The sequence below is a fragment of the Pan troglodytes genome, chromosome 12 (assembly GCF_028858775.2).
Source record: "Pan troglodytes isolate AG18354 chromosome 12, NHGRI_mPanTro3-v2.0_pri, whole genome shotgun sequence".
Taxonomy (NCBI): domain Eukaryota; kingdom Metazoa; phylum Chordata; class Mammalia; order Primates; family Hominidae; genus Pan; species Pan troglodytes.
Genome location: NC_072410.2, coordinates 74,180,445 through 74,204,971, shown reverse-complemented (window position 1 = coordinate 74,204,971; position 24,527 = coordinate 74,180,445). Strand labels below are relative to the sequence as shown.

General features: G+C 38.6%; 1 protein-coding gene across 8 annotated transcripts in view; it reads left to right on the top strand.

Moving 5' to 3' along the window:
• Positions 1-24,527, top strand: part of PPP1R21 (protein phosphatase 1 regulatory subunit 21) — a 74,595-nt gene that overhangs the window by 27,592 nt on the left and 22,476 nt on the right. For all 8 annotated transcript variants that reach the window (XM_001151227.5, XM_001151290.7, XM_016948507.4 and 5 more), the window contains exons 10-15: positions 2,742-2,843; positions 2,934-3,022; positions 6,406-6,542; positions 11,651-11,743; positions 18,291-18,418; positions 22,672-22,824. In XM_001151227.5, coding sequence (XP_001151227.1) covers positions 2,742-2,843; positions 2,934-3,022; positions 6,406-6,542; positions 11,651-11,743; positions 18,291-18,418; positions 22,672-22,824 — 702 coding nt within the window. The remainder of the gene's footprint in view (positions 1-2,741; positions 2,844-2,933; positions 3,023-6,405; positions 6,543-11,650; positions 11,744-18,290; positions 18,419-22,671; positions 22,825-24,527) is intronic.

The following is a 24,527-nucleotide window of genomic DNA, read 5'->3' as shown; positions in this document are numbered from 1 at the left end:
CTTACTCTCTCTGCGCTTCCGTTTTCTCATCTTTAAAATGGGAGATAGAATACCTACCTCACAGGTAAGCGTATTTGAGGATTCAATAAGATAATACATGTAAAGCACTAAAAACAGCGCGTGGCATGTAATACTAGCACCCAATAAAGATTAGCTCTTAGGATCATCATCGTTATGTCTTAAACATAGGAAGCCATCATTAGGTGCTTGGCTTTCATCAGTTTTGGTCTGACTCTACACATCTATTGAAGTTTGTAAAAATTAAACATTGGCCCTTTGAAATGTTCTTTAATATCACTGTGGGAAAAAGCTTTCAGAAGATCTGGATAGGGAAGACAGTACTGCAACATTTTAATGTAGTTATGCTTTCTTTTATACTTCCTGTAATATTAAAAAATATTTTCTGACCAGAAACAGTAGTTCTCACCTGTAATCCTAGTACTTTGGGAGGCTGAGGCGGGTGGATCGCTTGACCTCAGGAGTTCAAGACCAGCCTGGGCAACATGGTGAAACCCCGTCTCTACCAAAAAAAAAACAAAAATTAGCCAGATGTGGTGGCTTGTACCTGTAGTCCCAGCTACTTGGTGGGCTGAGGTGGGAGGATCCCTTGAGGCCAGGAGGCAGAGGTTGCAGTGAGCCAAGACTGTGCCACTTCATTCCAGCTTGGGCGACAGAGTGAGACCCCGTCTCAAGAAAAAAAATGTATGTGTGTGTGTGTGTGTGTGTATGTATATATATATATGTGTGTGTGTGTGTGTGTGTGTGTCTGTGTGTGTATGTATATATGTATGTGTGTATATGTATGTATAAGTCCGTCTTCACGCTGCTGATAAAGACTTGAAAGACGTATCTGAGACTGGGAAGAAAAAGAGATTTAATTGGGCTTGTAGTTCCACATGGCTGGGGAGGCCTCAGAATCATGGCGGGAGGCAAAAGACACTTTTTACATGGCAGCGGCAAGAGAAAAATGAGCAAGAAGCAAAAGTGGAAACCCCTGATAAACCTGTCAGATCTTGTGAGACTTATCCACTACCATGAGACTAGCCCAGGAAAGACTGGCCCCCATGATTCAATTACCTCCCCCTGGACACCTCCCACAACATGTAGGAATTCTGGGAGATACAATTCAGGCTGAGATTTGGGTGGGGACACAGCCAAACCATATCAATATATTTGAATAGTGTGTGTGTGTGTGTGTGTGCATATATATATATATATATATATATATATATATGCGCTAACCAGTATTGGATAGAATATACTATCCAATACTGGTTCTTTGTCCATTATTGGAATTTTATTTTAGCTTGTTGCCATGTTATACCCACATAGTGAGAATCAAATATATTAATCTTAATTTGTTTGAGTCATTTCATTACTTCGAATAATTCATGTATTTCTCATTACTTTAACTTTGGTGCTTTGGCCTATAAAAGATCCTATGTGATTTTTCTAATAAGTCTGTGTTATTGAAGGAGATTCAGAAACCATTTGTTAAAAGATGACTGGAGTGTTTAAACTTGTTCATAGCATCATAAAGTAGACCTTTAGACTTATAAGCTTAGAGTGCATTATATTATACAGCTCTAAAGATTGAAGCCCAAAGAGATTAAGTTACCCAGAGCCATGTGTCTGTGTAGTTTGTAGTGGATGGGGTCAGTTGAATCACATTTCTGCAAAATGAGATCTTACATTTCTATACTGAGAAATTGAAATTTGAGCTATTATATAACATTAGATAATTGAGATATTTAATAAATGAAAATAATCTTTTTGCCTATAAATTTTCTAAATGCCTATAGGATTTTTTTCTGAAGCTATTCTTCATACTGAATTAGTCCCTTGTAAATATTAAGGTTATCAGTGACAGTTATAAAAAGTTATTAAGCTGGGCATGTTGGCTCACACCTGTAATCCCAGCACTTTGGGAGGCTGAGGTGGGTGGATCACCTGAGGTCAGGAGTTCGAGACCAGCCTGGCCAACATGGTGAAACCCCGTCTCTACTAAAAATACAAAAATTAGCTGGGCGTAGTGGTGCGCATCTGTAGTCCCAACTACTTGGGAAGCGGAGGCAGGAGAATTGCTTGAGAACCCGGGAGGCAGAGGTTGCAGTGAGCCAAGATCCCGCGACTGCACTCCAGCTTGGGGGACAGAGTGAAACTCTGTGTCAAAAAAAAAAAAAAAAAAAAGGTTTCTATATCCTCATTTTGATAATTACATCCTTGGAATTTGTTAACACCAAATATCGTATACATTAAAAATAAGCTTTCCTCAATAGGCTTGTTTTTTAAAAATTGGGTATATAACACAAAAATTTTTGTCGTACAGTCTTGATTTTCAAATCTTTTTTGTTTGTTTGTTTTTATACTGGGACGTCTATGGAGAAGCAGGTGTTCAGGGAGGCTGACCTGTTGGTCCTAGGTTCTAATGCAGTATTCGCTCCCTATTTCCTCTGATGCCTGGTTATTAATTGTGTCACCCCTCTTCTAGTTCTTTGATTTAGAATGGGATAGGGACTTGGGGGTATCATCTGGGACTATTAGAGGGGAGCATCTGTGTTTAGCTTTTAAACCAAATTTCCAATAAAAGTTTCCAAAACTTGAGCACAGGAGTTTGAGGCTGCAGTGAGCCATTATCAGGTTTACAATTTAGGTTTATAATTTGGTGGGTCCATTTAGAAATGTGTTGATGTTTGTTATTTTCCAGTGATTTAATTCACAATACTTTCCCTCCTGTTTAGTTCTCACAATACCTTCATGAAAATGCGTCCTATGTCCGCCCTCTTGAGGAAGGAATGCTTCATTTATTTGAAAGTATCACTGAGGATACTGTGACTGTCTTGGTAATTTTCTTCCTTGTTTTACTTCTGGAAACTGGGAGCTCCTCTTTGTCCAGTAGCACTTTTAACCTTGAAATTATTTTTCTTTTCCAGGAGACAACTGTGAAATTGAAAACTTTTTCAGAACACTTAACCTCCTACATATGTTTTCTTAGGAAGATTCTTCCCTATCAGTTAAAAAGGTAGTTACCCCCGGAGGCCAGGGAACTTGGGGAATTGTGGGTGTAACCTGATCTGGCTGGCGTTAATAAAATATTAACATGTGCCTCTTGTGATCTGCCTGACTTTTCTGCTTCACAGTTAATTTGGACTTCCGTGAAAAAGGAAAAGCATGGTTGAGCAGCATTAACTTAAATTTAAGAAAGTTGAATTATAGTCTGTCAGTTACGGATTTTCAGTTGTTCTGTACTGTGGTTACCATTATCATCCCTTTGCAGTTAACACCTAGATGGGTGTTCATAATAGTTTCCTTCTACGTTAGGATCTATAAATTTTAGGTTTCTTTGAAATGGTGTATTTTCTTATTTTTGTTATTAGTGACTTGTTATAAACTAAAAACCTTATCTACTCTAGCCCTTACAGAATACGTCATTTAGTAACCTTTGATATTCTACTTTAAATATTTCTAGAAGGGCAGAAAAAATAATACGTATTATTAGAAATTTGATAATATTGCTTGTAAGTTTTGATACTTTTGGTTTACAACTACCAAGACACCTATTTCATTTAAATCTTTCCATTCTAAGGTTTAGCCCTTTTTTAAAAAAATCAAGGCCGGGCGCAGTGGCTCACGCCTGTAATCCCAGCACTTTGGGAGGCTGAGGTGGGTGGATCACTTGAGGCCAGGAGTTCGAGACCAGCCTGGCCAACTTGGTGAAACCCCGCCTCTTCTAAAAATACAAAAATTAGCCGGGCGTTGTGGTGCATCCCTATAGTCCCAGCTACTTGGGAGGCTGAGGCAGGAGAATCGCTCGAACCCGGGAGGCGGAGGTTGCAGTGAGCCAAGATGGCGCCATTGCACTCCAGCCTAGGCAACAGAGCGAGACTCCATCTCAAAAAAAAAAAAAAAAAAAAAAAAAAAAAAATCAAAGAACAATACAACTGGAACATGAGAGAAATAATATTTTACAGTAAAATAAAATTTAGAAAATAAGTAGGTTGGCCAAGTGCGGTGGCTCATGCCTGTAGTCCCAGCACTTTGGGAGGCCAAAGAGGGTGGATCACCTGAGGTCAGGAGTTTCAGATCAGCCTTGCCAACATGGCAAAACCCTGTTTCTACTAAAAATACAAAAATTAGCCGGGCGTGGTGCTGCATGCCTGTAGTCCCAGCTACTTGGGAGGCTGAGGCAGGAGAATCACTTGAACCTGGGAGGCGGAGGTTGCAGTGAGCCAAGGTCACATCACTGCACTCCAGCCTGGGCAACAGAGTGAGACTCCGTCTCAAAAAAAAAAAGGTTAATTACTTACAGATACTGAAAGTAGGCCAGGCATGGTGGCACATGCCTGTAATCCCAATACCTTGTGAGGTCGAGGCGGGAAGATCACTTGAGGCCAGGAATTCGAGAACAGCCTGGGCAGCATAGGGAGACCTGTCTCTACTGAAAATAAAAAGAAAACTAGCTGGAGGTGGTGGCCTGTGCCTGTAGTCCTAGCTACTTAGGAGGCTGAGATGGAAGAATCACTTGAGCCCAGCAGTTTGAGGCTGCAGTGAGCTGTTACTGCAGCCTGGGTGATAGAGTTCCTGTCTCTTAAAAAAAAAAAAAAGAAAAGAATATATAAGTAATTATATCAGCCTGGGTGATAGAGTCCCTGTCTCTTAAAAAAAAAAAAAAAGAAAAGAATATATAAGTAATTATATCAGCCTGGGTGATAGAGTCCCTGTCTCTTAAAAAAAAAAAAAAGAAAAGAATATATAAGTAATTATAAGTCCTTGTAAAACTAAAGTAGTAAGTTTGGCATTTAAGAAATATACAATTTTATTATTAAAAAAATTAATATATATTAAGAGACATCTTCTTTCCTAATTCTATCCTTACAAGATATTTCAGTAACAAAATTCTGTGATTTGTGCATATGATAGGATATTAGGAAATACTGGGAATCAGATAATTATGGCTTAAACTAATTATTATGAACTTATAGTTTTATTTTAGATCGTTATATGTTATAGTTCTGTATAAAGATTTTTTGAAAATCGACTCTAGAAGTTTAACATTAAAGTAGAATGGAACTTTGATTTGGCTTATGTTTAAGAAGAATCTGTTTAAGAACCATTGCACAAGTATTTACTACTTGAAAGAGTTATGAATTTTATCTTGCTTCATTTTTTCCATGATTATGTTTTGTAAAACACTGGATGAATTCTTTCTTAAGCTAAGATTTCTACTTTTGGAATGTTCTGTCCCATATGCTTTCAGCCCTGCTTCATGAGTTATTAATATTTTTCAGCAATTTTGGGGGCATTGGTTTAAATACCACTTTAATTGACAAGATGACCTGTTGTTTAGTAGTAAATGGGCTTAGAATGGAATGAAGCTGTCTCCTATAAATAAAGTAGAAGAGAAGTTGCAATGGAGAGAGAATGGAAATGATTATGATTCCTATGCTACCTTTTCTGGCTTTGTCTAAAAACCTTTTTTTTTTGCCTGATTGCCTCCACATTTCAAAATGAATAGTTAAGACACTACATTTTTTAAAAACCTTGTAATTAAGTTTTCCCAAGTAACTATTTAAAATTAAAAATGGTAAAATGCATTTTATGAATGTTAAGCGTTTACTTTTAAATTTGAGCCTCTAGATTGTAAATCTGTTTGGCTTTGGAAAAACTATGTGTACTGGAAAAGATTTTCTAGATTCTCTTGCTGGTGTCAGTGTTAATAATACCAGTTCCTGTTTAATTCATTTTCTTTAGGAATTTAGTCTGTGAAAATTTTTTCCTGTAAATATTTTAATGATTTTTAACATTTAGAATATTTAAAAATATGGCCGGGCGTGGTGGTTCATGCCTGTAATCCCAGCACTTTGGGAAGCTGAGGCAGGCGGATCACCCGAGGTCAGGAGTTCGAGACCAGCCTGACCAACACAGTGAAACCTTGTCTCTACTGAAAGTACAAAAATTAGCCGGGCGTGGTGGTGGGTGCCTGTAATCCCAGCAACTCAGGAGGCTGAGGCACGAGAATGGCTTGAACCTGGGATGCGGAGGTTACAGTGAGCCGAGATTGCACCACTGTACTCGAACCTGGCGACAGTGAGAGACTCCGTCTCAAACAAAAAAGAAAAAGAAAATCAGAAATATTCTAATGTTTTGTGTTGCTCTCAGGATGGAAAGATAATGGACATATGCCTTTATCTGTTATTCCATTTAATCATCTTATATTCAATTGGTATTTGCAGCAAGCAGTGTATGTATCATGATGTAAAAAAATGGAGCCATGCAAATGAGATCAAATTCTTTTTTCTGCAATATCTCTCTTTGGATATAGTTATTTGAGAACTTGGTTGGCTGCTAATAGCTAATTGAAAATCGTTTGGGATGCTCACTTCTTAAAAATCTGCCTATTCCTAGTTTAGAAGAAGAATGTGAATCCTCTCTTTGCACATCTGCGTTAAGAGCCAGGAATCTAGAGCTGTCCCAGGACATGAAAAAAATGACAGCTGTGTTTGAGAAGCTGCAGACTTACATAGCTCTTCTTGCCTTGCCAAGTAAGTATGTTTGTTGCTTAGGGGTCAACTTCAAGGACTTAAGAGTACAAGAAGCTGGAAAAGGGAGATGGTTTAGCTAAGTAGAGTGAGAGGAGCATAGGATCTGGCATCAGGAAAACTTGAATTCAAATTCTCTAGCCCCTTATACATTTATGACCTTGGGCAAAGCTCTTGACCTCTCTGGACTTCTGGTTTTCTATTTATATAATGGAGTTAAATGTTGTGATTATTGAGTTAAATTAAGAACGTATGGCCAGGCTGGGTGACTCACACCTGTCATCCCAGCACGTTGGGAGGCTGAGGTGGGAGGATTGCTTGAGGTCAGGAGTTCAAGACCATCCTGGGCAGCATAGGGAGACCCCATCTCTACAAAAAATTTAAAAATTATCCAGATGTGGCAGCACTTCCCTGTAGTCCCAGCTACTCTGGAGGCTGAGGTGGGAGGATCACTTGAGCCAAGGAGGTTAAGGCTGCAGTGAGCTATGATCACACCACTGCACTCCAGCCTGGGTGACAAAGCAACACTGCTTCTGAAATAAATAAGTAATAAAAATAAATTATGTAAAATATCAGGCATTGAGCATGCATTAAATATTCCTTTCCCTTCCTTCCTGTTTTTTGTATGGAAAGGAACACATGATAAGAATTTGTAGCAGCTTTCCAACAAGTAGCATAGGGGAGCTTTAGTAGTAAAAATGCCATTTGTTCCCCTTTGGCCTAACTTCAAAAAAAGTATTTTCAGGGCCGGGCACGGTGGCTCACGCCTGTAATCCCAGCACTTTGAGAGGCTGAGGTGGGCAGATGACCTGAGGTTGGAAGTTCGAGACCAGCCTGAGTGACATGGAGAAACCTCATCTCTACTAAAAATACAAAATCAGCTGGGTGTGGTGGTGCGTGCCTGTAATCCCAGCTACTTGGGAGGGTGAGGCAGGAGAATCGCGTGAGCCTGGGAGGCAGAGGATGCAGTGAGCTGAGATCGTGCCATTGCGCTCCAGCCTGGGCAGCAATAGCGAAACTGTCTCAAAAAAAAAAAAGTATTTTTGGGTAACTGAATGGACCTCATTTTAAATGACATTTTTAAGAATGCCGTAATTTTTCTGGTACTATGGTTTTTTTTAACAGCATTATTGTGGTATAATTTATATACCATACAATGTATTAATTAAAGTTTACAATTCAGTGGTTTTTAGTATATTCACAGGAATGTGCATTGTCACTACAGTTAATTTTGGAACACTTTTATCACCCATAGAAGAAACCCTGTGTATTTTAGCTATTGCCCTCCTATTCCCCTGTTCCACCCCTCCCTAGCCCGTAAACCCTAGTAATTTACATTCTGGCTATATATTTGCCAATTCTACCCATTTCATTTAAATGGAATAATATGGTATGTGGTCTTTTCTGACTTCTTTCACTTAGCATCATGCTTTTTAAGATTCATAAAAGTTGTAGCATGTATAATTACTCAATTTTTATTGCAGAATGATATTATATTTTATGGATGTATCACATTTTACTTACCCGTTTGTCATGTAGTGGACATTTGGGTTGTTTCTACCTTTTGGCTATTACGAATAATGATGCTATTGACATTCATGTACAAGTTTCTTTGTAGACATCTCTTTTCATTTCTTTGGGGTGTATACCTAGGAATGGAATTCCTGGGTCATGTGGCAACTCTGCTTAACTGTTTGAGGAGCTGCTGGAGTGTTTTACAAAGTGCTGTACCATTTTACATTCCTACTAGCAGTGTATGAGGGTTCTAATTTCTCCACGTCCTCTTCAGTGTTATTACTTGGTTTTTTGATTTTTAGCTATTCTGGTGGGTATTAACTGGTATCTCATTGTAGTTTTTACTTGCGTTTTCCTGATTGCGAGTGATGTTGACTATCTTTTAATGTACTTACTGGCCATTTGTATATCTTCTTGGAGAAATATTTATTGAGATCTTTTCTCCATTTTTCAGTTAGGTTGTCTGTTTATTATTGAGTTGTAAGAGTTCTTTATGTATTATACATACAAGTCGCTTATTGGATATATGATTTGCAATATTTTCTTCCATTTTATAGGTTGTCTTTTAACTTTCTTGATAGTGTCCTTTGAGGAACAAAAATGTTCAATTTTGATGAAGTCCAGTTTCCCATTTTTGTTGTTGTTGTTGCTGATGCTTTTGATGTCATATCTAAGAATCTGCTGTCAAATCTGAGGTTATGAAGACTTACCCTATGTTTTCTTCTAAGCGTTTTATAGTTTTAACTCTTACTTACACTTAGGTTTATGATTAATTTTGAATTAATTTTTTTTTTTTTTTTTTTTTTTAGACAGAGTCTCACTCTATCACCCAGTCTGGAGTGCAGTGTCACACTCTCAGCTCCCTGCAAACTGCCTCCCGGATTTAAGTGATCTCCTGCTTCAGCCTCCCGAGTAGCTGGGACTACGGGTGTGCGCCACTGCACTTGGCTAATTTTTGCATTTTTTAGTAGAGATGGGGGTCTCACCATGTTGGCCAGGCTGGTCTCGAACTCCTAGCCTCAGGTGATCTGCCCATCTCGGCCTCCCAAAATGCTGGGATTACAGGCATAAGCCACCACACCCAACCTCATTTTAATTTTTGTATATGGTGCCTGTGCCTATGCAGTTGTCCCTGCACCATTTGCTGAAAAGCCTATTCTTTCCTTATTGAATGGTCTGGGTACCCTTGTGGAGAATCAGTTGACTGTAGATATATGGATTTATTTCTGGATTCTCAGGTCTATTTCATTGATCTGTCCACACCAGTACCATAATATCTTGATGATTGTTGCTTTATAGCAAATTTTGAGATCAGGAAGCGTGAGCCCTCCTACTTTGTTTTTTTTTTTTTTTTTCAAGATTGTTTTGGTTATTTGAGGTCCCTTGCAATCCCGTATGAATTTTAGAATCAGCTTGTGTTGATGTCTACAAAGAAGTCAGTTGGGATTCTGATAGGGATTGCATTGAACTTGTAGATCATTTTGGAGAGGGTTGTGAGTTGAATTGTGTCCCCCAAAATAATATGTGAAATTCTAACTGTCAGTACCTGTATGTGTGATCTCCTGTGGAGATGGGATCTCTGCAGATGTCATCAAATTAAGATGAGGTCATACTGGATTAAAGAGAGTCCTAAATCCAATGAATGGGATCCTTATAAGGAGAGAGAGATTTCGAGACAGAGACACACAGAATCTGGAGACAGAGACACAAGGGGGAAGGCCATATGAAGACAGATGCAGGGATTGGAGTTATGCTGCCACAGGCAAGTAACACCTAGGGCCAACAGAAGCTGGAAGAGGCAAGGAAGAATTCTCCCTTAGGGCCTTTGGGGAGAGTGTGACCCTGCCAACACCTTGATTTTGGACTTCTGGCCTCTAGAACTGTGAGAAAATAAATTTCTGTTGTGTTAAGCCACCTTGTTTGTGGTACTTCATTACAGCAGCACTAGGAAATTAATACAGGGAGTATTGCCATCTAAGCTTAGTCATCTGATTCATGAACATAGTATGTTTTTCCATTTATGTAGCTCTTTAATTTCTTTAAACACATCTTCTAGTTTTTAGCATGTAAGTTTTGTGCCATGATGTTGCTTCTCAAGGATTCAGCCTTGGGCATGCATACAGTCACCCTGAGATGACAATGGTGGCAGAGCTCTCCTTCACTGTCTCTTTCACTGATCACACCCAGGTTTAAGCTCCGCTGATTGCTGATTGATTGCTCTCATTTTCAAAATGTCGTGGGGCATCAATTGTCTATTCAGAGAATCAATTCAGTTTGGGCTCTTTTACGGGTATAGTTATAGACCTAGTGTACACCTAGCAGGTAGAGTTTTTTGAGATCAGTGTTTGGGCTTCATTCTGACCCCAGGAGGGCTCTTCTTAGCTATTTCTGTTTCCTGTTCTCTCTGGTAAACCAGGCAGCCCACAGTTTAACTTATATCGCTAATCTACCAATTTCTTCTTCATTGCTTTTACCACAGCCATAATTTTTTAGAGTACACCCTTAGGCTTGAACTTCTCCACACTGTATTAGAAATTAAGTCAGTTCCTTAAGAAGAGATTAAGAGCTCTTGTTTTAAGGCTTGCTTATCTCCTGGGCTAAATCTCTGTGGGCTAGGGACAGTGGTCATACTTTTCTCTAAGTGACACCCCCTTGTTAGAAACTGAGCACTTAGTGGAGGGGGTAGGCAGCAGCCCCCGGTCTCCTTGGTCTGCCTTTTTCAGGGTGGAACTCCTGTTGATGAGCTGGGGCAAGGGTGATCAGGGCCCCACTTTTCTTGGCAGCACCATGCCCAAGGTAGAGCCTCCATCTTAGGAGTAGGGGCTGGGTGAAAGAAGGGGAACGTTCCCCGCCTCTGTCCACACTTGCTCAGAATTTAGCTTCAGCAACAGGTAGCTGGGAGCAAGAGGAGAAATCCAGACCTCTTTAGGAGTTGGGAGAGACGAAGTCCCGTGTTCTTGGCTATACCTATTGGGAATGGAATTTCTGTCTCCCTGAGTTGTGGGAGGGAGGTAGTGATTCTTGGTTTAAATACCGTAGCCTCTCACTGTTATTACTGAGTTATTACAGATTTTCTTGAGTAAATCATGTGCTGTGTTGCCCTTAGAACCGTCTCCAGAGACTTTAAGTGATTGTCCTTTTTGCAAATTTTACCAGTTTTGCAGAGGGCAAGCAGGTCCACAGAGCTCCTCATGCTGACATGGCAGAAGCAGAACTCTGTGATATTTGGGTAAGAGTGTTTTAGCGATGTTCAGCAAATAATGTGTAGGGAATGAAAAATGCATTATATAATAACAAGGTAAACATTCACAAAGACTTTCGTTTTACAAAGAATCATGACAGACTTAATCCTGCTTAACAACTGAATTTTGTTTCTCAACCATTAAAAAATATTTGTGGACATAGGAGATGCAAATCATTTAGATGTGCTTATGTGTATCACCATTATGTGTGAATGTATCTGCCAAGATTTTAAGAGCCATTATTTCTAGCACATTACAACCAATCTTCATTCTCTATCTTCCCAAAAGTAGAGGGATACAATGGGCAGTCCATTTTTCAGGAAAATGCTTAGATTTGTGATTTTGATTTCCTAGGTACAGAGCCAGATGGACTCCTTCGGACAAACTACAGTTCTGTGTTAACAAATGTTGGTGCTGCTCTGCATGGATTTCATGACGTTATGAAAGGTAGGCCTTGAAAAAGAACGTAAGCTTAAAACCTTTGCCCCACTTTCTTCGATCTGCCTGAATAAGATTTAAACAAACACTGCCAAGGGTAATAGACCCCAGATAAAGGCTTATTAGCATTTGGCTTATGTTGAGTGCACAGCTCACTGCCTTCTGCTTTTCCCATCTGTTTTATTTCTGGAGGTAAACAAAGTGCTGAAGAGTAATCCTTGTGTACAGTCCTTGTGTACAGTACTTTAGCCAGAAATATGTTACACTGACTTTAGGCAGGTGTGTGAATTGTACAAAACCAGACATGCTATTCAGAGGCCTTTTGCAAAATACGTTGCGCTTCTTAGAGCCCAAGCACAAAGGAATTGAGGAAACCAAGGCTTCAAGTCCCCAGAAGGAATACACTAACTTTCCACCATCCTGTGCATTTTAATATTTTAAATGCCTTTTAAAGTCCTGTCTTGTTGGGCATAGCCTTAAGAAATGAAAGTCTGGTTTTGCATTTTGGTCAGTTTTCAATTGCATCTGTGCTCCTAAAAATGTAGTCTGCTGAAAGGCCGAGGGGAACCTTTTAAAGCATTTCATATGCTTCTTAGTGTGTGATTCTGAGTCCTGACTAATCTACAACTTTGCAGTTGCTTCTAGGTTTTTTTTCCCTTTCTTTTCCTTTTAGAGACTGTTGGGGTAGGGAAAGCAGGGGAAGGAGGAGAGGGGCAGGAGCAATCTATTAAGGACTATTGGAAATAGTCCAGGTGCCTGGATGATTCATTGTTTTTAGTTAACAATTAGTGACCAATTACTAATTGCACAGAGAATAATTTTTAAAAACCTAAAGCTGTGTTTCATAACATGGATAAGAGGGATATATTGGGGGACCTAATCTGTGGCACTGGGATTCATTCTTAGTCTCAGCAGTGTTACCAAGCACCAGTTTACCATTCAGTCTAGAGTATGGGCCTTTCTGTGGCTTGTATTCAATTATAAGGAACTTTATAATTTTTTCTGAGGTTCAGTTTCGCTTTATTGCCCAGGCTGGAGTGCAGTGGTGTGATCTCCGCTCACTGCAGCCTTTGCCTCCTGGGTTCAAGTGATTCTTCTGCCTCAGCCTCCCAAGTAGCTGGGATTACAGGTACACACCACCATGCCTGGCTAATTTTTGTATTTTTAGTAGAGATGGGGTTTCGCCATGTTGGCCAGGCTGGTCTTGAACTCCTGACATCAGGTGACCCACCTGCCGTGGCCTCCCAAAGTGCTGGGACTACAGGCGTGAGCCACTGGGCCTGGCCCCAATTATAAGGAACTTTGAAAGTCACTGTACTTACAGAATTAGCCTTGGTTTCAGAAATCACAACTTGTATAGGCAGTATGGGTGGCAGTTAACAATATTCAACTCCAGTCCTGCAGAATTTAGTTTGGTCTATAGAAAAATCCAAGAGATGGTGCTTTTTTCCTGTGCGGCTTTTGGTTTGAGTAGCTAAGACTTAGTCGTAGTCCTCTCTTCCAGAACTTTACTTAACCTAGAACCAGTTTGAAACCACAAGTACCTCTGTGGCTACAAGTTTTTTAGTTTTGTTTTAAAATTTTTCCTCTGCTGGCTGGGTGCAATAGCTGACGCTTATAATCCCAGCATTTTGGGAAGCTGAGTGGGAAGATCACTTGAGCCCAAGAATTTGAGACTAGCCTGGGCAACATAGGGAGACCCTGTCTCTACAAAATGAAACAATAAAATAAAAAAAAATAAATTTTCTTATGCTAATACAGGTTGAGCATTCTTAATACGGTAATCTGAAATCCAAAATGCTTCAAAATCTTAAGCTTTTCAAGTGCCATCATGACACCATAAGTGGAAAATTCCACACTTGCCCTCACGTGACATGATAAAGTTGCAGTCAAAACTTAGTTTCATGCACAAAATTATTAAAAGTATCGTACAAAATTACCTTCAGGCTATATGTATAAGGTATATATGAAACATAAATGAATTTCTTATTTAGACTTGGATCCTGTCCCCAAGATACCTTCTTATGTATATGCAAATATTCCAAAATCTGAAGAAATCTGAAGTCCAAAACACTGCTGGTCCTAAGCTTTTTGGATAAAGGATTCTTAATCTATTGGTTGATGGGTTGGTCTCAGTGTAAACAGAGGGATTTATAAAAATATGTATCCTACATGGAATTAAAACGGGAGTGACTCAATTATTTAACAAGTGGCATTTTGTTTTGTAAAAGAGGAGTATATGTAAAGTCACCTCCAAATGTTAAAGGAGCTGAGAAACCAAAGAAGGAGGCAGACAAATCCACTTTGTTGGTATAGGGTGATTTGTTGTGGTATCTTATAGACAGAAGAATGGTCTTGGGGCAGTCAAAAGACAGGAAGGTCTTAGTACTGCAACCTCCCAGACCCAGAGCTTATATCTTGAGGGAAAAGTACATGTGCTCTGGAAGGAATGTGTAAGTGGGTATAGCATCACAGCCTATGATTTTTTATAACAGTATCAAGGGTTGTTTTGAAGGAAACTTACTGTGAATACATGTTTTTATATAAAGAGTAATATATCAACTAGACATTTTGGAGGTATTCCCAGATTCAGGGTCAGCCAGAAGTTACATGGCAGATTAGCATTTAAAATAAAGACACTGTTATTTTTTTTTTTTAGGATGTCTACTTTATTCTAAAGTGACTATAGTCTGTAGTTGTAATTATGAAAATATATAGACCAACGTTTCCCAAAGTTTAGTGTGTATACACATCATCAGATGACTTTTTTCCCCCCCAACTTTTAAGTTCAGGGGTAAATGTGCAGGATGTGCAGGTTTGTTACATAGTTAAATGTGTGCCATAGTGATTAGCTGCACAGATCATCCCATCAACTAGATAGTAAGCCCAGCATCCATTTGCCATTCTTCCTGATGCTATCCCTCCTCCCATCCCCCACCCTCCATCAGGCTCCAGTGTGTCTTGTTCCTTGGCATGTGTCCATGTGTTCTCATCATTCAGCTTCCATTGGCAAGTGAGAACATGCAGTATTTGATTTTCTGTTTCTGCGTTAGTTTGCTGAAGATAATGGCTTCTGGCTCCATCCATGTACCTGCAAAGGACATGATCTCATTCCTTTTTATGGCTGCATAGTGTTCTATGACGTATACGTACTACATTTTCTATAAAATAAAGATACTTTTTTTCCTTTTTTTTTTTTTTTTTTTTTTGAGACAAGTCTCACTCTGTCACCCAGGCTGGAGTGCAGTGCAACCTTTGCCTCCCAGGTTCAAGCGATTCTCCTGCCTCAGCCTCCTGAGTAGCTGGGACTACAGGTGTGCGTCACCATGCCGGCTAATTTTTTTGTATTTTAAATAGAGACAGGGTTTCGCCATGTTGGCCAGGCTGGTCTCGAACTCCTGACCTCAAGTGATCCGCCTGCCTCGGCCTCTCAAAGTTTTGGGATTATAGGCGTGAGCCACTGCACCTGGCCCAATGTCAAAATCCTAAAATTCACAGGAAACCATAAAAGGGGCCTGAATAGCCAAAGCAAACAGCACAAAGCATAAAGCTAGAGGCATCACGTTAACTGACTTGTACTGCTTTATAAGCTCATTTAGCAAAGTAGTGCACATAGTATTTTACCCTTCTCTACCCTGTTCCTTGTAATGCACAATGAGAAACAGAACAGAGTACACATTGTTCCAACCCAGAGTGCTGGGATTACAAGCGTGAGGTACTGCGCCTGGCCAAGAGTGTCTTTATTTTAAATGCTAATCCACCATGTAACTTCTGACTAACGCTGAGTCTGGGAATGCCTCCAAAATGTCAATTTAGTGTATTACTCTTTCTTATTTTTAATTTTTTTAATTTCTATTTTATAGAGGTGGGGTCCTTCTATATTTCCCAGGCTGGTCTCAAACTCCTGGACTCAAGTGATCCTTCTGCTTCGGTCTCCCAAAGTACTGGGATTACATGCATGAACTAATGTATTACTCTTTATATAGGAATACCTATTCACTGTAAGATTCCTTCAAAACAAACTTTGACGCTATAACAAAAATCATAGGCTGTGACTCCTGTAGCCACCCACACATTCCTTTCAGAACACGCATACTTCTTCCCCAAGATATAAGCCCTGCGTTTGGGGGTTTGCCATGCAGAGATCTGTTTTGCAGCCACCCAAGACCATGCTTGTGTCTGTAAGTTCCTCCTAATAAATCATCCTATACCAATAAACTGGATTTGCCTGCTTCCTTCTTTGATTTCTTGGCTCCTTCAGCATTTGGGGGTCGTGTTGCAAATACAGCCCTTTCAAGGAACATATTCTAAGTGAGAATTGTTTGATCTTTAGTCTCAGAGGTCTGAAGTTGGTAGACTCATGGGAAACATAAAAGGAAAAATAAATCTATGGTCTAAGTCACATGATTCTTTTGTACGTTTTGGAGTTAAAATTTAATGTCAAGAAACACTCTAAATAATTAAAATCTTTGGACTAAATAAAGAATAAACTATTTTTTTTTTTTTCTGGACTGATTCTTGCTCTGTTGCCCAGGCTGGACTGCAGTGGCATGATCTTGGCTCACTGCAACCTCCCACTCTTGGGTTTAAGCAATTCTTATGCCTCTAGCACCTGAGTAGCTGGGATTACAGGCACATGCCACTACACCCAGCAATTTTTGTATTTTTAATAGACACGGGGTTTCGCCATGTTGGCCAGGCTGGTCTTGAACTCCTGGCCTCCAGTGATCTGCCCACGTCGGTCTCCCAAAGTGCTAGATTACAGGCATGAGCCACTGCATCCTGCCAAGAGTAAACATTTTGATTGTGAGAATGACTATAATCAAGCTACAATAGCATTGTTCTTAGTATTGTACTTTTTTCATGAGTACGTCAATTACCATCAACCAAGATTGCTTACCAACCAAATTGTATTATTATAACATTGTATATACTTCCAGTAAAATATTGAGTAAAACTGTCTGTGATGTGTAGAAAGAAAATGTCTGTTAGGGATGAGCAAGTTCAGTATACAAAAAGCATTCAGTACTTACAGACTGTTGGTGGGAATGTAAATTAGTTCAACCCCTATGGAAAGCAGTATGGAGATTTCTCTCATTTTTAGAGTTCTGAAAATAGAATTACCATTCGACCCAGCAATACCCACTACTGGGTATTAACAATCCCACTACTATGTTCACCATTTGGGTGATGGGCTCAATAGAAGCCCAAACCCCAGTATTACACAATATGCCCGCATAACAAACCTGCACATAAACTCCCTGCCTCTAAAATAAAATGTAAAAAAAAAACAAAAAGCATTCAGCATCCTAATTGAATTTTTATACACTTGGACATCTTATGACTATGTAGAGCATAATCATTTCTTTTCAAAAATATATTGAATGTAATAGTAATTTGCCAATTGGTTGGTTCCTTTTCTGTGACAACTGTACCATAGTAATATGTTAACAGTAGGAAAAATTGGCTAAAGGGTGTAATGAAACTCCATACCTTTTCTATAAGTCTAAAACTATCCTAAATCAAAGACGTATTTATTACAAGTGTATATAAATATAGGAATATATTAATAATTTTTAAATTCCCTAGTTTTAAAATGTTAGTGAAAATAATCTCATTCATGGACCATAGTAATTTTGAGTTAAAACATCATGATCACTTCAGGTTAAATCTCAAATACTGTTTCTTTTCAAATAGTCTTATTTCCTCCATTAATTATCTATAGTCTAAAACAATCAAAATTTCTTGATTCTAAATTAATGAAATTGTTTGTACAGAATTGCTATAAAAATTTTCATGTTTTGTGATTGACATATATAAATATATATAATTGTATATATTAACTAATATATACAATTGTATATACTATATATAATTGTATTATATATAGTTTTATATATTATATTAATATATACAATTATATATAATATAATTAATACATATGTGTATATATGTATACCTCTTCTATGCTTTCCTAACCACAGGCCTTTATTGTACTATTCTTGGACTGGAGACAGTTGCATAGGAAGTCAGGCACTGGAGTGTCCAATCCGTATTTGGCTGTGCAGATACTTCTCATTGCTAGTTAGGGTGTGCACTAGAAAACTAGCTATAGCCCAGTAAGGATTGTGAGACAGTGTGGTTGTGTTGGCTATTCCTTTCCAGCCTGGTGGGTTGTTTATATAAATACAAGATAATTTCTCCTTAATGCCTGTTACACTATCAAAACAGTGGTTTTTAACTGGTAAATAGTGGTTTTTAACTGGTAAATACAGGATCATTTACCCAATGTTAGAATTAATACTCCGATGAGGAAATCTTGGTGGCTGTAGTAAAGATAGCCAAGATGGTGTTCAGAGATCCTTACTTCTCTCTGTTCTTTCCATGTAGATTTGTGACCTAATTGATATTCAGTGCAATCCTGACACTTGAGACCATTCTTTGTCAAATTTACTTTATAAATTTAGAAGAATAGATAGGAGAAGTGAATGGGCTGGTTATCTGTATGTGACTTATATATAGATAATAATGAATTTTCATGTAATTGCTTTTATAGATATTTCCAAACATTATAGTCAAAAAGCTGCAATAGAGCATGAACTTCCAACAGCAACACAGAAGCTGATAACAACTAACGACTGTATCCTGTCATCAGTAGTGGCATTAACAAATGGAGCAGGAAAGGTAATTCTCTTCTGGCGTATATTGATGTTAAAACTCTTAAATATGTGCTTTTTTTCTGAGGGACATAGGAAAATGGATCTGTAAAAGGATTTTTGTAATATAAGGGTTTACTGTAAAATAAAGTTGTCTCTCTTTCCTCTGCTTCTTACCCAGTATTTACTCTGACTTATTATTTTAAGAGAGGAATCTCTCGCTATGTTGCCAGGCTTGACTCAAACTCCTGGACTCAGGGGAGTCTCCTGGTTGGCGGGGACTATAGGCACATGCACTGCATGCTGCTTTCCTACCTAATGTTTAAAGCAATGTGACAGTGACTGTTTAGCATTTGTCTTGGATGTGTAGATCACTCCCTGTTTATGTTTTAATGCAATATTGGATGATTAGAAGATTCTAGGTAGTCTCAATATAGATCCTTGTGTATATGAAGGGTCTGCCATATGGAACACTGGGAACATACAAAAAAAGAAAACAAACCCACCACAATATACGTTCCATTAATATTTTGGGTTTTTTCCTTCTAGTGTTTTTGTATGTTTCTTTTTTGGTAATACTTGTGATAATACTACCTCTGTGTTTTTGTATCTAAACAAGTACTTTAAAGGACTTCAACATGTGTCTTTTCGTTGAACCTTTAATAGTAGGTCATGATCGTCTGGATCATTAAATACTTAATTTTCACTATAAACTAACTAAAGTGCAGTTTCTTTAAGAATCCTTTGATAAGCCAGGTGCTGTGGCTCACACCTGTAATCCCAGCACTTTGAGAGGCTGAGGCGAGAGTATTGCTTGAGCCCAGGAGTTCAAGACCAGCCTCGGCAACATGTCAAGACCTCATCCCTACAAAATTAAAAAATTAGCCAGGCATGGTGATGTGCGTCTGTGGTCCCAGCTACTTGGGAGGCTGAGGTAGGAGGATTGCTTGAGCCCAGGAGGTTGAGGCTGCAGTGAGCCGTGTGTGAGCCACTGCACCCTATCCTGGGTGACAGAGCAAGACCCTATCTCAAAAAAAAAAAAAAAAAAAGAATGTTTTGATCATGGATATTCCTGTTTCAGCAGAAGTTATATTCTCAGAGTGTGCGTTCATGTGGCTGTCATCAACAACTTTAATGATTAAGATTTTTCTGAGAACATCCTACATGTATAAAACCAAAAGGACTGTATTCAGAACTATCTTAGCCCATTTATTGCAGCAGACTCAGCATGACTTCCAAAGGAAATGCTTATCTCTGTGTCTGTCTTTATATACTATTCTGCTTCTGACAGGTTAACCATAATAGGAACAAATATTCTTCAAGTGATTTGCAGTAGTCAGAAATGATCATAGATCATGTTAGACGTTTCAGTGTCATATTTCCAAAGTTGGACTGGCTTTGTGACCACTTGCTATAGCTTGGGGTCATGATTAAAACGTGTTATCTTTAGGTTCTGTCAGCTTACAGATCTATGTGCAAAGGATTCCTGAGCCAGAGGACCATCCCCACTGCCTCCCCTTTCACCTCCTTCATCCACGGCATGCCAGATGCTTTTGGAGGATAATCCTAACTGATTCAGTTAAGAAAAATTCTGAAAAGAGAGAACGTTGGTATTTTATGAGTCTCTGTATTTGCCAACTTTTTTTTTTTTTTGAGACGGAGTCTTGCTCTGTTGCCCAGGTTGGAGTGCAGTGGCATGATCTCAGCTCACTGCAAGCTCCACCTCCCAGGTTCACACCATTCTGCCACCTCAGCCTCCCGAGTAGCTGGGACTAAAGGCGCCCGCCACCATGCCTGGCTAATTTTGTTTTTGTATTTTTAGTAGAGACGGGATTTCACCATGTTAGTCAGGATGGTCTCAATCTCCTGAGAACTCTGAAATAATTAAATACTTGCATACATCATAGTTTATTTTAGCTTTACTTTGCCTGAAACCGTAAAATGTCATCTCAAGGAAAGATATCTGATCTTCACTCTGGAATTTTAATAAATGGTTTTCAACCAAAATATTTGAACTAATGTTAGTTGGTATCAGCTTAATATTAAATACTTAGCTGATATGATTTGATTAACCTAATTTTACAGTTTGTAATTTCCGTTAAGAACCCAGTAGGAAAGTGTAGTATATTCATATTAAGGAAAGTTTGGAAAATGTAGAAATATTAGAAAAAAGAAAATAAACCTCACAGTGTACTACCATGATCCAAATGCAAACACTGTGTGAATCCATGTCATTCACAAGGACTACAAGATTTTTGGAATCCTTACTTTATTGAATACTACCTAACATAGAATTTCATTTGATATAGTAAAATATCAGTGAAAAATATAACCTTTCAGACCATTAGTGATTAACTTTTGACCAATTTTTGCCAAAGTAGAATACTCTGTTTTACAGATTACTTTTTAAAATTTATCAAAATACAATATTCTTTAATGTATACAAGACTGTAACTTTTCTGGCTAAAGCATTTAGCCAGACATTTTTATTTATATCAGCATTTCATATAGCACTGAAGAGGCTGAGGTGGGAGTATTTATTGCTTGAGCCCAGGAGTTCAAGACCAGCCTGGGCAACATGGCAGGACCTCATCTCTACAAAATTAAAAAATCAGCCACACATGGTGGTGTGCGTCTGTGGTCTCAACTACTTGGGAGGCTCAGGTAAGAGGATTATTTGAGCCCAGGAGGTTGAGGCTGCAGTGAGTCCTCCTACCTCGGTCTCCCAAGTAGCTGGGACCACAGACGCACACCACCATGCCTGGCTAATTTTTCAATTTTGAAAAGATGAGGTCTTGCCATATCGCCCAGGCTAGTCTTGAACTCTGGGCTCAAGCAGTACCCCTGCCTCAGCCTCTCAAAGTGTTGGGATTACAGGTGTGAGCCACTGCACCTGGCTTATCAAAGGATTCTTAAAGAAACTGCACTTTGGGCTGGGCACGGTAGCTCACCTGAGGTCACGAGTTTGAGACCAGCCTGGCCAACATGTTGAAACCCTGTCTCTACTAAACATACAAAAATTAGGCTGGGTGTGGTGGCTCACACCTGTAATTCCAGCACTTTGGGAGGCTGAGGCGGGAGGATCATGAGGTCAGGAGTTTGAGACCAGCCTGGCCAACATGGTGAAACCCCGTCTCTACTAAAAGTACAAAAATTAGCTGGGCGTGGTGGTGCACAACTGTAATCCCAGCTACTGGGACAGCTGAGCCAGGAGAATGGCTTGAACCCAGGAGGTGGAGGTTGCAGTGAGCCGAGATCGTGCCACCGCCCTCCAGCCTGGGTGACAGAGCAAGACTCTGTTTCAAACAAACGAACAAAAATACAAAAATTACCCGGATGTGGTGGCGGGCACCTGTAATCCCAGCTACTCAGGCGGCTGAGGCAGGAGAATTGGTTAAACCCAGGAGGCAGAGGTGGCAGTGAGCTGAGATCGTGCCACTCCACTCCAGCCTGGGCAACAGAGTGAGACGCCGACTCAAAAAAAAAAAAAAAAAAAAAAAAAAGAAAGAAAAGAAAAAAAGAAACTGCACTTTGGTCAGTTTGCAGTGAAATTAAGTATTTAATGATCCAGATGATCATGACCTACTATTAAAGGTTCAATGAAAAGACACATGTTGAAGTCACTTTAAAGTACTTGTTAAGATACAAAACCACAGAGGTAGCATTATCACAAATATTACCAAACGCCACAGATTCAAAATCATGGCTTTGAAAGTGATAGATCTTTGTGGCTGCTTACATAGAGTTAACAAATGTTAAATCTGTAAATAACAGTCCACTGAATTTTCAGTCTTTTTTTTCTATATTTGTAATTTTTAAATTGAGATTTATAGAATTAAATTTAAATGGAAGTTACATATTCAAGATACTATGTTATATCTTCTGTTAGAATATGAAATATTCAAAGTTAAAATATGGAATCTAGAAATCCAAACATGGATATTTTGAGAATAGTGGCAGAAATCAATGAGGTAAGGAGCTCATGAAAGTCACCTACAGAATAAATGAGTATCAGTCTTGGTTTTCAGGAAGAATAGAAATTGTCTAGAAAAGGACATGTCAGAAATTTGTTCTGACTATTTATACTGGCGTCCTCTTTTTATTATAAACCATTGCCTAGGTATTCTCAAATAAATAAATGTGGACTTTGGGGCAGGTGTTGAAATTTCATTTCCATTTCCATTCTCAACATCTTTAAACTTTGCTGCAAAAACTATTAGATATATATTTTAGATATATTGTTGGAAAACAAAATCTATTTCCTTGTCATACTTTGTTTAGATTGCATCCTTCTTCAGCAACAATTTGGACTACTTCATTGCTTCACTGAGCTATGGACCTAAGGCAGCGAGTGGATTCATTAGTCCTCTTTCAGCTGAATGCATGCTACAGTATAAGAAAAAAGCTGCTGCCTATATGAAGTCTTTGAGAAAGGTTTGTTAGCTGCTGTTAATATTTAAATCAGAGGAAACATCAGGAGTCATTCTAGAGAATGGCAAGAGTTTTTCTGCAGTTTATATTGTTGACTTTTTATACGATATTGGGGTACAGGTTGTTGGTGGGTGTTGGGGGAGGGCTGTGGGGAAGAGGAGGTGACAGGACCCAGACTTTACCTGAGAAGCAGCTTTGCCTATATTCGTAGGCCATGTTGGACTCATGTCCCAAGTGCCTGATAGAGCGCCTGGGGTGAGGTAGCCAGCCAAACAGTAAATATTGAACTTCAGAAACTCTTAAACTTGTAGAAACAGAAAAAAAAGAAATATGTGTATGGTTTTTTTCTGAATAAGAATATGCAGTTGTTGCAAAAAAAAAAAAGAAAAAAAAAAGAGAGAAGATACTGCAGTATATTAAGAAGAAAATTGTGGTCACCTGTAATCCTACCACGCAAATGTAGCTATAATTGACTTTTTTAGAAAACAATATATTTATATCCAAAAAATGTTATTATATGTTTGAGTGCACATGCACACACATACTATAAAAAGCAGAATGTATTTAGGTGCATGTACTGTTTTAGAATATTTTTTTCTCTTAATGCATTGAGGATATATTTATATATATCTCAAAAATTGTATCTATAAAATACATGACTCAAGGGACATCATTAAAAAAGAATGAAAGAAATAGGAATAATAAAATATAAAATATAAATTACTATTTTTTTATATTTTAGCTGCTCCTTGGGGAGCAGGACTAACTTATAGACAGTGCACCCAGAGCTGCCAGCTGTCATCATTTATTTATAGTGTTTCCTTCTGTAAATTTATAATTTAATTCATTGCTGGTAGATATTTAAGTTGTTGCCTGTTTTTCACTGTTACAGTGGAGTGCTACAGTGGATATTCTTGCACCTGCAATTTGTGCATTTTACTTTTTTCTCTTCTTTAAACGTTTTAACTATGCAGTGCATAAACACGTTCTTATATTAAATTAGATCATTACAGGTAAATTATAATCCCTAATTCCAGTTCCTCTCTAGAGGTAACCATAATTATCAGTTTGATGTGTAACCTTTCAGGCTCTTTGAGCATTTATAAGCATGCAATCTCTAAACAAAGAATTTTTCTTCCTTCCTTCCTTCACTTCTCTTTTGTTCTTTTCTCCTTTTTTCTTTTCTTGTCCTTTTTTCTTCCCAAATGCATGTTTCATTTTGCAATTTGCTTTTTTTTGTTTAAAATAATGACTTAGAGACTGTCTATGTCATTTCATGTGGAACTCACTATATTCCTTTTAGATACTGCATAGAATTCTATAATATGGATGTTCCATAGTTTGTTTAGGTTTCCGTTAATTGGTAGGCATTTAGGTTAATTCCACTTTTTTACTGTTACAATAATACTGCAATGGATAGCCTTGTAAATGTTTCCTTGGGCACATGGGTGGAATATGAGAAGTAGAATGTTGTAGGCCATGTGGCTTGTACATTTTAAGTTTTAATAGTAGTTGCCAGTTGTCCTTCAAAATGGGCACTCTGAAGGATACTTCCCACGGTATAAAAGCTACCTATCTCCCTATGTGAATTGCTGGTTCAAAGTCTGTGAGTGTTTCAAATTTTGGCATGTTTTTCCAGACTATACTTCAGGAAGGTTACCTATTTATAGTTTGCCAGTAGTAGAAATATGAATTTAACCCATGCA